This window comes from Pseudomyrmex gracilis, unplaced genomic scaffold (assembly GCF_002006095.1).
Source record: "Pseudomyrmex gracilis isolate BER0280 unplaced genomic scaffold, ASM200609v1 scaffold_19, whole genome shotgun sequence".
Lineage (NCBI taxonomy): Eukaryota > Metazoa > Arthropoda > Insecta > Hymenoptera > Formicidae > Pseudomyrmex > Pseudomyrmex gracilis.
In genome coordinates, this window is record NW_018020603.1 from 830,399 (window position 1) to 848,294 (window position 17,896).

General features: G+C 38.0%; 2 protein-coding genes across 3 annotated transcripts in view; one reads left to right on the forward strand and one right to left on the reverse strand.

Annotated features, from left to right (window-relative positions):
* LOC109851673 (retinal guanylyl cyclase 2) overlaps positions 1-2,276 on the reverse strand; it is a 49,812-nt gene extending 47,536 nt beyond the window's left edge. For both annotated transcript variants that reach the window (XM_020421972.1, XM_020421975.1), the window contains exon 1: positions 1,726-2,276. The gene's annotated coding sequence lies outside the window, so the exon portion shown is untranslated. The remainder of the gene's footprint in view (positions 1-1,725) is intronic.
* Positions 2,277-9,917: 7,641 nt separating this feature from the next.
* LOC109851676 (kelch-like protein 10) lies at positions 9,918-17,229 on the forward strand. The gene is made up of 9 exons (XM_020421983.1): positions 9,918-10,262; positions 10,715-11,052; positions 11,277-11,608; positions 11,830-12,011; positions 12,590-12,801; positions 13,290-13,625; positions 14,901-15,023; positions 15,952-16,119; positions 16,591-17,229. Exons 1-9 carry the CDS (start codon positions 10,075-10,077, stop codon positions 16,836-16,838), a joined length of 2,127 nt encoding a protein of 708 aa, XP_020277572.1. The 5' UTR covers positions 9,918-10,074; the 3' UTR covers positions 16,839-17,229.
* The last annotated feature ends 667 nt before the right edge of the window (positions 17,230-17,896 follow it).

Here is a 17,896-nt window from a genome sequence, read left to right on the forward strand (position 1 = left end):
GGGCGAGCAAAAATTTCTGGCATTTCGCGACACTCACTTTTTTTTTTTTTTTTTTTTTTTTTTTTTTTTTTTTTTTTAACGGATTGCTCGCCCACAAAACTTTTGCGATTTCAGCAAAACGCCGCCACTTTCGCGTCCGATGCATTCCACGCTTTCTCGCAATTTAGTGCGTCCCGTTGGAGACAACAGAGGAACGAATTATCCTAACGCGGCGCGCGAAACGAGCCGCGATTAATATCACGAGAATCTGCGAGTGTCGCGCGTTGAGGTGACACACGAGAGGTTTCTTTGAAGTTGCACAATTTTACTGTTAATTCGCGAAGAAATTAAATTACATTATAACCGAGTCGAAAGTGGAGCGAAAGAAAACGGAGTTAAAGCGGAAATAATTACGACGGCGGGCGCGAATTTTCTTCGCAAATTAGTAATCTATCACGTTTAAAATTGCATAGAGCTTCGTCTCGTTAAGTGTTCGGAATTATTATAACGTAATTATTATCTCCGTTCAGAAGAGACAAGTCTTTGATTAAAGATAAAAAAAAAAAAAAAAAAAAACATTATCGCGATTTAATAAATGATCATTTGTATGTAAGTAGTCATTTGAGTAGTCATGAATATTAAATTCTTTTATTTTTTGCACGTACTTTTTGCGTTTACATCTCCACGTCAGAGCAAGGGACGAATTATTTTTCGCGTGTCCACCAAAACCTCAACAAAATCGATAAAATTGACCGAAAGTGGCACTCGTCTACAGTTTGTTTTTATTCTTCGACGTAGTTTTCGAGATATTATAACAAATGTGAATCGATTAAAACCGCTTTCTACATTTAATTGCACTAATCCATTAACGCACACGCATACACACACGATGTATATTTGTGTACGTACTGCATTTTCGACCTGATGTTGTGCGTTCATAATGAACGAGCAAAGTCCTTTCTATTGTCCCTATTGTTATGTTCTCTGTCGGGCATCTTCCCCCTCCCCCTCTTCTATGACGCGTTTCTCCGTTCGTTCCGAGTTGTTTTGGTCTGGAATCACATCGCTTATAGCCCGCTTAATTACTAGAAATTACGGCGAGACGCGCGACGAAGCGGATCGACACGCGTACATATCTATGTCAAATACGTGGGTTATGCCCCGCTCACTACGAACCATCCCGCCATTTACCGTGCACGGCGGAGCAAACCGCGCATACTCTACTGCGTGTGCGGCGTATCAGCCGCTACATTCCTTCGTGCGCGCACTTCTCCCCGTTCCGTTCCTGAAATTGTTAAATTTTCCGCGCGACATCGCGGGAACATACCTCTCGCGCGAGTAATTAGACAAAACATAATCCTTTCGCTATCACGCGTACGTTTTGATTAAATTTTTTTTTATTTTTTTTATTTTTTCGCGCCGGCGAAACGTAACTCATCCCGGGTATAATAATTTGCGAGTCAATTGGAAAAACGATTCGCGCGGATATTAATTTGAGAAACGGCCATGTGACGACAATAGTCGTTAAAATGCTTTTGTCAATTCGACCGGCGTCAAATTGTCCGCGAAGCGCACGCGAGGCGGCAGTCACCCGTCTCCTCCTTGGGGAATTTGACCCTAAAGCTCCGTTTCTCCCTTAAGTGTTCTCCGTGATAATCGCCGGCGATTAGTTCGAATTGAGTAAAACATTTAACAGGTTGTGGTTTAACGTGTGCGACTACTTGTAAACGAAAGTATCGACTATACCTCGCGGAACGGCGATCCTGTGAAAAGTGGCATTTATATTCGCCTGTTTTTCCCGAAGCTCTTTCTCTCTCCGCATTAGGTCCCATTGAAGATTGGGCACTGGTCCTTTCTTCCTGGCCACAACTCGTGAATTCAAAGACCTCATTCACCGAGCGATCAAAGCAAAGCCTCTCAAGGTACACATGGTTCAGTGCGCATTGTCCCGCTTCAGAACTGATAAGCCGGTTGACAACTGATAAACCCGTTCCGTACAAAAAGTGACGACTGATCTTCTCGTAACAAAAAGAAGAAAAGAGAATCCTTTTAAGACGTTCGATCGCAATTTCAATACTTTTCGCTGGGCGGTCGAAGTTTTTTAATTTCAGAGATTGTATTTTTCTCAAGTGACAATGCGTTTCTCGCGGATGCAATCCTATCGTTCGACGCTCTCGCGGTCTTCTCTCTCTAGACGCGAGGGCCCGCGTGGATCTTACGATGTTTCCGGCACGCGACGATAACAGAGACAACGATGATAACACGACGGTACGGTTCGCAAGCTGAGCGAACCGAACGCTTCGGCGCTCGGTATCGAACTGACTGCTCTGGCCAGCTCACTCCTACTCTCGGTAGACGCGCGACGCCGCGCTCGCTATCGCGCGGCGACGAAGAGAGAGCGACAGCATGAGACCGTCCCGGGGAAGTCGAAAGCACCAGCGAGCACCAGCAGCACCAGAGGGTAGGCCAGATCATCCCTACCTACCCCTTTGCGCTCCCGGAGACAGAAAGGGAAGGAGAGAAAGGGAAAGAGAGCGAGAAAGAGCGAGCGAGAGAAAGATTCTCCATCACCACGGACTTTTCCCCTGACCTCGTCGTCCTACATCCGAATTGTCCTTTCTCTCGCTCGCTCGCGTTTTCTCGCTTTCTTCGTTCGACAGGACGCGAATCAGAATTGAAACCAGACTGTAGCTTGATTGGGTGCCGTCGTCCGTGCGAAATGGGACATGCATCTCGTGCGGTCAGCGTGCACCCTCTTCGGCGAAATTCCTTCGAAACCGCCGTTGAGTGGCTCTTTGGTGGGTTTTGGTCCTTTGAGAACGATTCGGGGTTTTTCTGAGCGGTTGAAAAATCTATCAAGAGTTTGCGAAAATTTGCGGTGTCTCGATTCTTCAACAATTTTTGCACACGAGAATTTTCACAACGTGCGCGCAACGTAAACTGTAGACTTTTGCGTAAACAACTTTTTCCAGAATCGAGACCCAGGTTGGTTTGAAAAAATATCAAACGTGCTCACAACCGAATTACTCACTGAAAGAAGTACCCGATGATTATGCGAGTGAGAAGATAGAAATGGGAAATATTCCTGTATGTTTTTGACCCATAAAATTACGCGTTTATTTTTATGGTTTGTGTTTATCCTTTTACGTTTGCCGTTTGATGTTTACGCGCGTATTTCAGTGACGCAAACCTGTTATACGGACCTTATCATACAAACATAACATAAAACGTTATCTCTCACAGATCTTTTAAAAGTTCGTAAATTTTTCAAATATATTCTATTACGCGCGTATATCTGGAAGAACATGACAAAAAAAGTATGCTTTTTTTTTTAATAATCAAAGTTAACATTTGCGTTACTTTTTTTAATTCTTTGATGATTCTATTATTTCATTTTAGCAATGTGAAACACTCGTTGTGAAGAGAAAAAAAAGAGAGAGAGAGAGAGAGAGAGAGAGAGAAAGAGAAGATAAATTTTTGCAGCTATTGTAAAATTTATTTTATTTCATTTTTTGAGAGAGAAATAATTTCTCGCGCAACTTTTGGAACTTTTCTACATGTATATTTTATTTATTCTAAAATTTTTTTTTAAATCTATTTAAAAAGAAAACAACATTAGAATTCTAAGCTTTTTAACGCAAAAAACATCAGAGAAATGTTCTCTCAAAAATCAACATTTGTGCAAACGTTTAAATTCCTTAATATCACGAATGAAAATCATGTTTTCGTAACTACGTTTTTTTTGCGGGATTTCTGCGAGAACGTGCCGCAAATTGAAACAAAAGTTTTGAATCCAATGAGATGACCACTCAAACTCAATATATTGACCAATTGTTAACCTAACGTAAGCGTGAGAAGTGTTGAAAGAAATCCGAATAGCTATTTCTTTATCTCACCGGTAACCTAGATTACGACCGGCTAAAGCGAAGTAAATTTGTGTAGAAGAGAATATAGACTTTAGTTAGAATTCGCCAAAGTACACTAGAGTTATGAACAATCTTGGCCAAAAGGGTGGAGCGCCTTCGCCAAACTATGGGCAACTCCAACTAGTTAGCGTCCACAAATTAAGAACAAATTTTCCAACTACTTTAATGGCTATATTATAATTTACATGTTACGAGTTTAATAAATTTATCAAATCTTTCATATTGCGATTGTGCCAATTTTAATTTATAATAAAACGCGCGCGCTTTTCTCGTAAAAAATTTAATTAAAAATTACATGTATATTTTAATTAAACTGTGTATATATTTTAATCATTTTAATTAAAAATTATATATATATATATTAATTAATGTTATATATATATATAGATTTATCAAATTTCATACTTAATGACTCAATACTTAACGCAAAAAAAATATTGCAATGTGTTGCTTCGGTTGAAGTGTTAATTTGATTGCTTGTAGCAGCTGAAACAATCACACTTGGGCGATACGATTGTTTCTTTCGACCATTGTAAACGGCCAGGAAACTGATTTAAGCTTCTACTTTTCTCTTCCTATTTTTGATCGAAGAGGTTATTCCATTTGCCAGAAGTAGTCTCGCGAATTGGAATTGAATCTGACAATCTGATTGGGTGACATCGACCGTAGAAGACAAAATGTGTGGAGCCTCCGATGATTCGTGTAATGTGTCTGGATCGGCGATTTAAAGCTAAGAGAGTGACAATGTAAATCGCGCTGAAAAGCACTTCGAGATTTTAAATCTCACTTTTATCGAAAAGTTTTCGCGATTGTTCGTCATTTTTATTTTAATTATTTTGTTTCGTTGTTTGCCGTTATAGAAATCAAACTTAATACTTTACGTTTTTTTCAAACTTAGTACTCTACATTTTTGATCTCATGCAGAATAAAATATACTATTTATGTTATTAAATATACTATTTGTTATTAAAAAAAAACAAGTTTCGAGAAAAATCTAAAAACAAAATAAATTTAAAAACTCTAGTCCATCGGTAGTGGTTAATAGAATTAAATTGATATTTCTCAATGTAATCGGAATGTTTAGATTATTTTTGTCTTATCTTTTGCCAATCTATATAAACAATTCAAGTACACATTTGTTTATATTTTCTATACAAATATTAAAAACATATTCTGTAATTAAAAACTGAAAAATAACCTTAACATGACATATTTTTAATATCAATTCAAAAATTGTAATCGCGTGTCAACTGTTAGAGAAAGTCAAAACAACAATAAATGTATCAAAAAAATTGTAGCGTTTTGTAAAGATTCCTGTGTGGAAGTTCATAAGAGAAAAAATTAAATTGTCAAATAAAACGTCAAATTGATAAAATGTCGTGATTGATAAAAGCGATCTAAAATCATTTATGTTGACTACAATATCTCTCAATCCCTAGAAGAATTGCAAGGATCAAGATATTTTCGATCTAAATCTTCATATACACAAAAGATTTATATACGCTCGTATATAAAAGTGTTATTCCACGTTAAGCGGTGCCTTCGCAGAAAAAAGAGTTTTTTCGGATTCTCTTCTTGCTCTTGTTTTTTTTTTTTTTTTTTCGTAATTTACAGCATACGGCAACGATCGTAAATCACAGTCGTCCGCGTTAGTATCATCGCGAATTGTTGTGCTGGCAGTATATAATAAAACCTTTGTCACACACGTGATACATGTTAAGATGTCAACTGCAATGTGAGCATTATTTTCGCAACCGGGAAATTTTCAGTTATCATTTCACGACTCATCCGGCAGCGGAGTGTGATTTTATTGGGCGCGCGATAATACGGAATTAATAGAAACGTCGAGCGAGACTCCGCGCGCGTGTAAATAAAAAATGTGCTTTTATTAAATCACCGCGACATGTGAAATCCCCTTCCCGTTGAGGTAGCGACACAAGAGAGAGTTTTAAATGGCGTGACTGGCTAAAAAAAAAAAAAATGTGACATTTCTCTCAAGTGAAACTCCCAACGACGATCCATCTTAGTTCTGCGTGACCAATTTTTCGGGTTCCGCGGACATCGGTATATATACAAACATGAAATTTTTTATGCGGCTCTTTTCTCCCCTCATTTCCCTCACGTTGGCTCATTTTGCTTCAAGCTTTCGTATATTCTCCGATATCTCTCGTTTATCAGTATTTCGCAAATTGCAGTTGAATCTGATGATCGGATTGAATTCCGATCGACCGTAAGTACGAAATGAAATGTGTCCTGAGAAAAGACTGTGTGTGAATCGTAAAGAGCATTTACGAATTCGGTTTCTGAATATATCGCGAGAACTCGTCGAGAAATAAATAATCTGGGAGCGAAATTATTATTTCATCGCGAAACGTCGCACACGAGTGTTATTGTCAATTTTGCGCAAATACCGAGTTTAATGTCACTTCGAAAATAAAATTGCTTGTTCATACAATTTTTAATATGTCACTTTTTATATCGGGCGATATTTAAAGAAGCGTCGATATAACGCAACGCGCGCAGCGATTATTCTACTCTTTAATATTTTCGTTCGTTTGAAAAACGTTCTACTGTCGACGTGCGAAATAGCCAATACCCCGTTTTTTTTTTTTTTTTTTTTTTTGTTTAACTTAAACGCCGAGCGATCCAGTTGCTCATTTCCATTCTCGCGGGTAAACATGGCTTGAAGTTCCGGTCGTTTTCACGACATTGATGGTCCCAATGCTCATTCGAGAATGTATTTTCCACGCGTTTCGAGCAATTGGGAGCTTATTGGCAGCTTTCTCTCTCTTTCTCTTTCCTCTATATGTGTGTGTGTGTGTGTGTGTGCTATGTCGGTGAAAAATTTCAGTCTTCTACTTGCTCCAAGGTCATAATTATGCCAATAGATTTTTTTTCTGTTGTATAAGATCTCGAAAAATTCGACTAGCTTCTGTCTGATGAATAACACTTGTCGAAAATTAATTCTGTCAATAAACTTAATTCTGCTATACTGTTTTTTGTAGCGTATTTTAGTATTTATTAATTTTTGTTAAAAAAAAATAATACGTACGCATGGCATGGCGAAACTAACATTTATTTAAATCACGAACGATATTTCTATCGAATATTTGATATTTTCAGATATTTTAGCGCTCGCCAAATAATTCATCATATTAAATCGTATCGAACCCTATTTGCAATTCGCACGCTAAAAGGATTTTGTTCTTCGCGAGGATTAATTTTGTTTAAAATCCTTCGACGTGCACGTCGAAGTGCGCTTTGTGAGTGTTCAGTCCGCAGTTGATATTTACGTGATAATCATCGTAATGCGCGCGTTATATCCGTATTCGCGATTATTACGAGCGAAAGCGTAATGCCCAATAACAGTGCGTCAAGCTCGCTCGTGAACATGCATATACGCGCGCGTGCTAAATTATAGCTACGTACGTAACGCGACGACCGTCCTGCAGAAATTTACATACGTATCTCAGTTGTAAATTAAAGGCAAAATAGATTAGAAATTATTATTCTCATGCGCAAATTAATTTAAATTTAAATTCGCTCGCAACTGTGCGAATTCCGACTTAGCAATTATTATTTCCCGCGCGTATTCGATATTCGCGCAAGAAAATGTTAATTGCGCGAATTATTCTTTTGATAAATTGTTAATCATAAAAAACAGTTTTGCTATAATATATGGCCAGGAAGAAACATTTGTTGAGTCTATTGATAATTTTCTTATTTTATTAACAAAACGTTTTGTTGGCGAAACGAAAAAATTCGTCAGACTTTGCAAATGTTTCTCGCTCGCCATACAGCAACTAATTCTTTTTGCTTCTCTAGCAAATCTTTTTTGCCGCGTACATTTAATACGTTTATATATTTAATAAAAAAAAACATAATGTTCTTCCACAAAATTAAGGGAAAAACAATTGTGTAAGTGCGACAATTGTGACAGCGGTTTAATCGCTTTGTGTATTTAGATTTGCATTTCCTCGTGTGTGGAATTTGTTGCGAGATGTGACATTTCAACGAAAATACCTCGGTTACGAAGTAATCATACTCCACACGAGATGTTCCGCTAATTTCTTCGTATGAATGTAGTATCATCTCTCTCTCTCTCTCTCTCTCTCTCTTGTTTAGAATTTATACGTATCTTCCGTATAACAGATGAAACACATTTGTTCACGCACGTACTTGTGTGAAAATGTAACGTTGTGTATTGGGAATACACCTGTGCGCTAGTGACGTAATCGGAGTACTTGAGTAAAGAAGCAGCCTGAGGTGCGAGCAATGGAAGACAAGAACAAGAAAAATAGAAAAGAGAAGAAAAAGAAATGTAAACTACAACGAAGGGAGATATATATATATATATATAAAGGAAAGAAAGAAAAATATAAAATATTTTGCAATAAAAGTTGCGAAGAAAAGAGTAGTGTATGTTTTGTAGCTTCGTACAATATCAAAATATCGTGTGTGTTGAAATTATTTTTAACTTTGAAATAGAACAAAATGTGAAATAATTACAAGCAACATCACGTCTAAAGTAAAAGATACATAAAACAGTTACACGGTAAAAAGAAAAAAAGAGAGACTCTGTCTCAAACTCTCCCGTAAGAGATGTTTCTTTTTCTCTAAATGTTAATTACTTCGTCACCGCACGCGTATTTGCTCTAACGCTTAAACAAAATTCTTCATTTTTCGTTAAGTGAATTATTTTTTTTATGAGTGATTTTATATTTACAGTCTTGAGAAGTATGTAAATTCGTCACCGCGGTCACGGGACGAATAGTACGGGAAAAATGGAAAAATGTCCAACAGTCTCCGGGATCATTGTATTACCGATTCAATTTAAGAGGGTTACGAGAGACGGAGGGTTCGAAATTGCGCTGTTATTTCTCCAGTGAGAAAAATGTTTTGTTTTGTCAAGTTGGAAAAGCTTCTTAAAAAAAAGGATGGAAATACAGTTTTTTGGGTATGTATCTAGGAACAAACTCCTTTTACGCGTACCATAAGTCAAAATTAATAAATATCAAAATAATAAATAATTAATTCCGCGATGACAATTCTGCGATTAATGTTTTGTGTTACATTTAACGATAATATTAATAATCAAAAGCAAGTATTTAATGCAATCGAAGAACGAAGCAAATTTGTGCTTTCTCTTGGAAGGAAGAAAACAAAAAGCTTGTGTTACTAATTCCAATATTGAAAGAACACAGATGCTGCGTCCATCTAGCGAGAAGAGGACGGAATTTTATTCTGCGTGTAATCGATACATTAGAAACATCCGTTTTCTCTGCTACTCCGCGACGGAAAACACTTCCATTATCTCGTACAATCGTGTTCGTCTTTTTTTTTTTCGTTTTTACTTTGCGCCTTTATCCCAGGAATTATCGGTCGGATGGATAACGCACACAAAGGCACGTTCTTTATAATAATGGCAGTGAAAATCCACTTAAAACTTTCCTCTCGCAACACACTCCTGATGTAGAATCATTTTTACGATCCGAGTATGAATACTTTCCTTCTTTTTTTTCTTTTTTTTTTTTTTTTAGAATTCAAGTCTTATTATACATCCCAGGGATTAGAGTCTATTTTCGAAATTACTCGATCTTTTATTTTCTGCAAGATAGTAAATGAACTGGAAACGCGGTTTATCTACGAGGGAGGATATTACTCGAAGCAGCGAGACGTGGCGAAGCGTTTTATTCGCAATGATAAAATAGTTTCCGGCGAGATGCTTGAGAAAAGAATTTCTTATCTTACGCAAAATCTCGCTCAAAATTTTGTCTTATCGTGAATTTAGTTAAGATTTTTTATGTCGATGTTCTCAAATATACTCTCTAGTAGAAAAAAAAAAAAAAAAAAAAAAAAAANAAATTTGTCACTGTGTATTTAGCCACAAACTGACAGAAGTTTGGTGAACATCTCCGCATTGTGCGATTTGACTCGAACTTACGAGATCAGATCGAATCGCGGCCGGTCGATTTTCGGTCTTCGTCTGTCATGGCCGCGCGTCTCGGCGCAATCGGGACTCGCGTCTGTCAAGAGTGCGCGAATACGAGAACTGCCGGTTGTTCAGCGTAAGCGGCGAAGACAGAAGAGGCGGCGGGAAGAGCTCGGGGACACACAGGTGGTGGCGCGCGACACCGGGTGAACCCCGCCGCCACCGCGATAAAAAGAAATGAATATTGGCAGAATGAGCTATAGAAGATCGTCCTGCCGCAGTCGAGTGTCACGCGCCGTCACTTCCGGCATCAGCAGGCTCGTCAGGCAATCCAGACGAAAACAGTCGGCGAGAATCAGGAAATGCATGTGTCTGCCGTCCAATTACGCTCTCGTCGAATTTCCCGTAATCTGGTCCGAGCTAAGGTCTGTAATCATGCCGTAATTAAAGCCTTGTCTTCGCGCACACTGGCCATCGGCCGGCTCCTTCTATTGTCGGTAAATCAAGTGGTCAAAAGGATAAAGTCGCCGGCTCAAAGCTCGCGCGCGGGGCTTTTAGAGAATTAGCCGATTTCACTTATTGATTACAGCGTTGCTCTGTGACACGCTTTGTTTCCGTTTCTCTTCTCACATACATGCATTCAACAAGGGAAATTGAAAATGATTCTTCACTGTGTATTTTCACATGGTTAAATTTAATTTTATCGTAACAAAACCTATGGTGTAAAGTATCATCCCCTTTAAATTGTTTAATTTCCGTGCGAAAGCAAATTACAAATTCTCTTTTTGCATCATTTCCGTTTAAACGTAAACACACTTAGTTTAAATTAATGACCATGTGGAGAACATTCTTGGAACTGTGACAAGTCTGTCTTTAGGGCTAACCAGCAGCTGTGCGACGGCGTTATAAGATGCCCAGGGGATCAAGTCTTCCCAGTTCATCGCGCTATTTTATCCGCGGTAAGCCCTTACTTCAAGGCTCTTTTCACCAACAGTCTGAAAGGCGGCAAAACCGAGACTACGGAAGTTGTCATCAGTTCCGTACCCGGCGAGATTTTCAGTCTGATCCTCGATTACGCCTACACGGGCACTTGTAACGTTAATGCGGACAATGTCGAACAATTGCTGCCGCTCGCTGATCGGTTTGAGGTGCTCGGAATCGTTCAGCTCTGTTGTCAGTTTCTGTTGCAGGAACTACGACCAGAAAACTGCTTAGGTAATTCGAACTATATCAACTCTAATTTCATCAAGTTTCCAGTTTATCTAATGCAGGCGCAATAACAGACGGAAAGTTGAATTTCTCTCGTATTTAAATTGTTTGCTCAAGCGAAGCACCGAATGTTGACTTCCAACTTTCAAAGTCAACACGTACCTCGATGCAATTTATTAGAGGAAATATATTTACATTTACGCTGTTTTATTACGTTAACATGGTTGCAGGTATCTTCAAATTCGCGCGTCACTACTTCTGCCGCGACCTCGAGAAACAAGGCCGGAAGTACATACGACACCACTTCAAACGGATACTGCAGGAGAGCTCGGAGTTCAAGGATCTTCTTTGCGACGAGCTGGAAGCAATATTGCGCGACGACGAGCTCAACGTTAAAAACGAGGAGATTGTGTTTGACGCCGTCAAGATATGGGTCGAAAGCAAAGTCGAGGATAGACGGGTTTATTTGCCGAAGCTGCTGGAATGTATACGTTATGGCCTTCTGAGTCATAAGTATTTTATTAATAACATCGCCAACTGGAAGCTCGTCGAGAACGACGAAGTAAGCCACCTTCGTCACTTTCGTTAATCTTTTCTCGTCACTCTCTTTATTTCGCTCAAACGAATACAGAAATAAAAATATAAGCTTTATCAATGATGTAAGTAAGATGAATTTTTAATAACAACGTTTCTTATCGCGCATCTCTAACGATCTGACTTGGATTTTTATTTTTATTCACGTAATCACGAGTCTGTGTGTTAAAACGATACGAACTTCTTAAGGCGTGTCAAAAAATATTGCGTACCGTCGACGCTTATCTGAGCGAGCAAGATTTGAAACAGACCGGCGAAGTTGACTTAAAGAATCCTCTTGCAACACCCCGAATCCCATACGAAATTCTCTTCGCGATTGGGGGATGGAGTGCCGGTTCGCCGACCAGTTTCGTGGAGACATACGACACAAGGTGCGCCGAGCACAATAAAATCAATAACGCATAATCAAAATTTTCAAATCGAAAGAACGGAGAGAATCATGCGTGTATAAGATTTAAATTTTAAATTCCCGAAGAAAAAATCTGCTGTTATATGACCAGCAAAAAAAAAAAACAATTTGCCGAGTCTGAAGTTTTTGTTTCACCAACAAAACGTTTCGGCAGAAACAAAAACTTCAATAGGAAAAAATTGCGAATTCGTGGAAATTGCAAATTTTTCTTTTGCTGGCTATATAATAACTAATCTTCTTGCTATTCTGACAAACTTTTTTTTCCGCATAAATAACGTCATTAGCAATATGTTCAATAGATACAACGTATACAAATTTTTCATACAACAGCAAAACTATTTTTTTTCGTGCGTCGTCAATAATCGGAAATAAAAAAATAATCTTTTAGTATTTACTGTTGCAAAAAGACATTGAATAAAATCCGCGAAAGAGACTTGGTATTGATTTTGCACAAACGATGTCTCTCGCACTGTGTTTTACGCCAAAAGAATTAAACGTTTCGAGAAATTCGTGTAACGTGTCCAAAACTGTGAACTTCAGAGCTGACAGATGGTTTCTATCAGTGAACACGGATGTAACGCCGAGGGCCTATCACGGTCTGTGCGTTCTGAACAATCTAATTTACATGATCGGCGGATTTGACGGCAATGAGCATTTCAATACGGTGCGATGTTTCAATCCGGTGACGAAAGATTGGCGGGAACGAGCCTGCATGTATCACGCCAGATGTTACGTCAGTGTTTGCACGCACGGTGAGTTTGACACTTTCGTACAAGACGAAAACTTTTGAAACCAAATTTCTTCGCACAAAAATAAATGTGCTCGCAAGAGAAAATAACGCTGATACTTTGTGTATTAAAGAAGAAGTACAGACGTTATTTTCAAAAATGGTTTTCGAATTTGAACGACGTTTATTTTTATACCGACGTTTCGTGAATATTTCCGTTCATCAGGGTTTCAGCCTGACACGCGGTTCAAACTTTAAAACTAGAATTTTTGTAACACACCGCGAAAAAGCATCAGATACGTAATAAATTATTTAGAAAAAAAGCAAAAAAAAAACCTATTCAAAGAATAGTATAAGATTCAAAGAAAAGACGTCTTTTACACTTGACTAAGAGAGCAAATTCTTCTCCACCTTTTGGTTAAATATCCGACCAACAATAAAATGATTTGTTTTTGCCTTTCACGTCGCTTCCCATTGTCTACTTACTGCGCATTGTTCGCACGCCGTTTCAAGGTGGCAAGATTTATGCTCTCGGCGGTTACAACGGCCGCACGAGGATGAGTTCCGGCGAGCGATACGAGCCGCAGCGGAATCAATGGGAGATGATACCGTCCATGCATCGGCAGCGATCGGATGCGAGCGCGGCCGCTCTGCACGACAAGATCTACATTGTCGGCGGCTTTAACGGTCAAGAGGTCCTCGATTCGGTCGAAGTCTTCAATGTGGAGACCAATCAGTGGACCAACATCCGTCCGATGATCAGCCCGCGATCCGGCGTCTCTCTGGTCGCGTTTCGCGACAGCCTGTACGCTCTCGGCGGATTCAGCGGCGTCGCCAGATTGAGCTCCGGTAGATATGTATAATAATATCTTATCGTTGCCGTCATTTTCCCGAAACTATGCGGAGAAGCTCTTGATTGCTTCCGATGTCAACCGCAAAGTTATTTACGTATCAACGTTACAACGCCCGAAGACATATATTGTTGGCTAACAACTTTGCTCATCTGCTTCGATAACCGCGCATCTAAAGTAAAAGCACTTCGGGCGTTTTTGTACTATTTGAGAAGAATAATATTATACCTGATACTTAATGAACTCTTGTGTTGATTTTAGACGCGGGTAAATCATCGAAAGCTATTGTTCGCGTTGTGTATGTAAATGCGCGCACAGGTAGATCGATTTACCTGCATTGACGTCACACATATGTTGTATTGTGTGTTAGTAATTAATTAGCCGAGGTAAGCTCCGCAGGAAACTCCACGCGTTTGTCATAATTCATACCTACTGAAGTACGTTTGCGTACTCTGCGCTATTTCACCGCAACTGTCCGTTATACTAAAATAATAATAATAATAATAATAATAATAATAATAATAATAATAATAATAATAATAATATGCGGAAAAAAGTTCTGCTATTATACGGCCAGTAAGAAAACTTCGTCTACTGAAGATTTTCTTTCGCTAACAAATGTTTTGTTGACAAAGCAATCAATTTAGTAGATCTAACAAATTTTGTTTGTTGGTCATATAATAAAACTATTGTCTACTTGCTATTCTAGCAAAAATGTTTTCGATATATCTTTTTTTTTTTTTTACTTAAAGACGCAAAACAAAAACAATTAAATGCAAAAATTTCAAACGCAAAAAATATCGCTAAGTAGCTCGTTTTGATGGATGAAGTAGATAGCTTCCGAATTCTTAAGTCTAATTTATAACAAAAACAAAAAACCATTGTTAACAAATAAATTAAATATATTAAAGGCAACAATAACTTCATCAGTAATTACTGCGTACTGTCAAATGCTCAGACTTAAATTCAGATTGAAAGTTAACAATTTGTTATTAAATGAGTTATTGATAAAAGATGCAGCGGTGCAAAAAACAAAGGAGAAAGTTTTAGTAATCTTTTTTTTCTGCCGTAGTTTTGAATTGCAAACTGTTGTCAACTGTTCGTGCAATTGATGCCTATGCACGTGCATTGATATCTATGAACGTGCATGTAACTGTATATACCCAATAATGTTTCGCGTTTGGAATAACGGATTTTATAGATGAGTGGTATCCCATTCGTGTGTGCGCGCGCAAAATAAACATTTATTTTGTTTTTTTTTGTTTTTTTCCAGGAGAGCGTTACACTCCAGACCATTCGGATCAGTGGCACGAAATCGCTGAAATGTTCAGCCCACGCAGCAACTTCGCCACGGTGATCCTCGACGATATGATTTTCGTCATTGGCGGTTACAACGGTAAAAAATCATTTGTCATCTATATCGTTTTTTCACTTTATTTTATGAGAGAGCGTGATTAAAATATCGAGAAAGTTTCTTTGAAATTTTAACCTTCGTTTAAACTGACTTGATAATTTAATCATGTTTACTTATAATTTCTTAGTTTAATTAATATTTAATTTTTTATTTAAAAAAACTGCTAAATTATATATCTTGAATAATATGTCGACTTTTTAATTATTTGTTTTTGTTTTTGATAACTGAATAATTTTTATCATTCAAGACTATAGAAATATCGCAGACATAGATAAATAAATAAAAGATAAAAGATTAATTAAAATCTAAAAAACTAATTAGGATCTTCTTTTCAGTAATTAAATTAATAAAGAAAAAGAAAATTGCCAGCATACAAAAACACATACACAATTTATTGTGTCTGCAAGATTTCTATGGTTTTGAATAAAAACCATTATTATATAATTAACATTACTATTATATAATTAAACATTAATATCATATATTTAATATTAAAAATTGCTTTTACTATAATAACAATTATTCAAAAATACAGAAATATTGCATACAAATAAATTGTGTACACATTATTGCACGCTGGTAATTTTCTTCTTCTTCATTGAATTAGTCAATCACTCCGAAGAAGATTTTAACGAATAGACCAAAACGTGTGATTAATTTAATAAAATTAAAAAACATACATTTCTAGTCTACTGGCTCGCGATGGCCCTGAATTTTTAATTAAAAAATTTATATTCTCTTTTATATATTATAAATCAAAGTATGTACAATAACGACAACGTGATTTCTGATTGTCACAATGTTATTAAAAGTATTTCAAAAGCCGTGCGAAAGACCACACACGTCGTCAGAGCGCGATTTCATTTTGCGTTTAAATAAGCAGATTACGTTTTCTGAACGTTTATTACAGGATCGAGCACAATCGCGTACGTCGAGTGCTATGATGCGGATTACAATGAATGGTACGACGCGTCTCCCATGAATCTTAGCCGCAGCGCACTCAGCGCTTGTGTGATAGCGGGTTTAGCGAACGCGCGGGAATATTCCTATCTGGGCAAAGCGCGCGATCTCGGTCAAGGTTGGTATAATATCCTATTCGGCAGCCTTTGTTGGCGAATCGCGAAAGGAGGATGATCAAACCCTCGACTATACACACTCAACTTCCTTGCATCTTGTGATACACACACTTCCGTTGTATGCGTTAAACGCGCTTTCTTGTGATGCAATTTCGATATTTTTGGTGTAGAAGCATCGCGGCGTCGCAAATTTTTGCGGTTCCGCTAAAAGCATTATTGGCAGGAAACCAATACACCGAAGTGTATTCAGATTTGCCGTAAATTATCAGTAAAATATTCCATTCAGAGACGCCGTTAAAATAAACATCTCCGTTGCATTTAACATTGTAAAAAGTATTGAAAATATGCAAAGCGAGATTATATCTCGCTATTCGGGATTTTTTCTTGTCGCGGCCCATTTACCGCGACTTTTCACCTTTTCCGCAAGAGAAGAGGAGTCTTGACGGACTAAATGCCGGCGTGTGACCTTTCAGGACAGGCTACTTCGAAGAGTCGGGGAAAGACGTCCGATCAGCCCGGTGAGGGTTCCGCGGAGACTAACGTCATAATCTCCGCGCAAGAGGACGGGCAGATCGACGTGAACGAGTCGGAGGAGCGTGTTGCGAACTCGGCCGACGACGGTATGGCCGACGGGATAGTACATTTCTACGAAGAGGACGACGGCAATGACGTGGAAGAGATGCAGGGCGAACCGTTGTACATTATACAAGAGCTCGATTAGAAGATCGTTTAAAATTGAAACGTCGGTTAGAATTCGTGTACTTTTTAACGAAAATTTGTTAAAACATTATTAAACATATATATATATTCCGATGAGAAATATTACTCGGAATGTTACTTCTGATAGTCACGCAAAATCTTCACACAATATCGCGATTCTTCTAACCGACTTTTCAATCATCTGACTTCGCGCGAGGAAAATATTTCCGTGCTTTTTTTTATATTCGCAAAAATAAGAAAGCGAGCATTTTAATGGCCACATTGTGTTGGAGCCACAATGTGTCCATTGTATTGTTAGTCTAAACTGGCTTCTTAAATTGTATAACGGAATTCAATTCATTCGCCGCAGAAAAGAGAAAGCCGAGTTGACGAACAAAAAAAAAAAAAAAANAAAAAAAAAAAAAAAATGAGAAGGCTTCTAATTGAATTGCGTTGCGCATTAGCATGATTTTTTTTTTGTAAAAATCATTTTCGTACATTACTTATCGCAATTAGCTCTATCGCGCGGACATTTTAAAAGTAGCGAATTAAAATCTTTGCGCGTCTGCAATTTTAACGAGATTCTTTTATAGGCAATATTATTGTTTTTTTTATGTATTTTTTTTTTGTAAATCTACTATGCGCGCAGTGTGACGTGTAGTTTACTCGCGACGTTCTGTGCGCGATTGTATTTATATTTCTCAGAAGCGAGAATATGGGATTGCGCCCATATTCTCATATCGACACTTTACACTCGTGACCGAAGCGACGTTGTTATTTTTTTTATACGTTTTCCGTTCTTACACGTGTATCTCGATGTCGCGAACCTTTGTTCGAGATTCGCATGTATAATCACGATTTGTTGTTTTAATCCGATTAAATCGCTCTCTTCACTCAAAAATTTTTCTCTTTTACTCCGTGTTTTCTCTTAATCTTTTTCTTACCTTTAGTTTCCCGCAGCTACGAAGACACCTTCAAGTAAAAATTATTTCTCTCGGTCGCGCGCAGATTATCGGTTATGCTTATCAGGTAAAACGTGCATATACAAGGTGTCGGAAAAATTTTGACACAGTCGAAGTG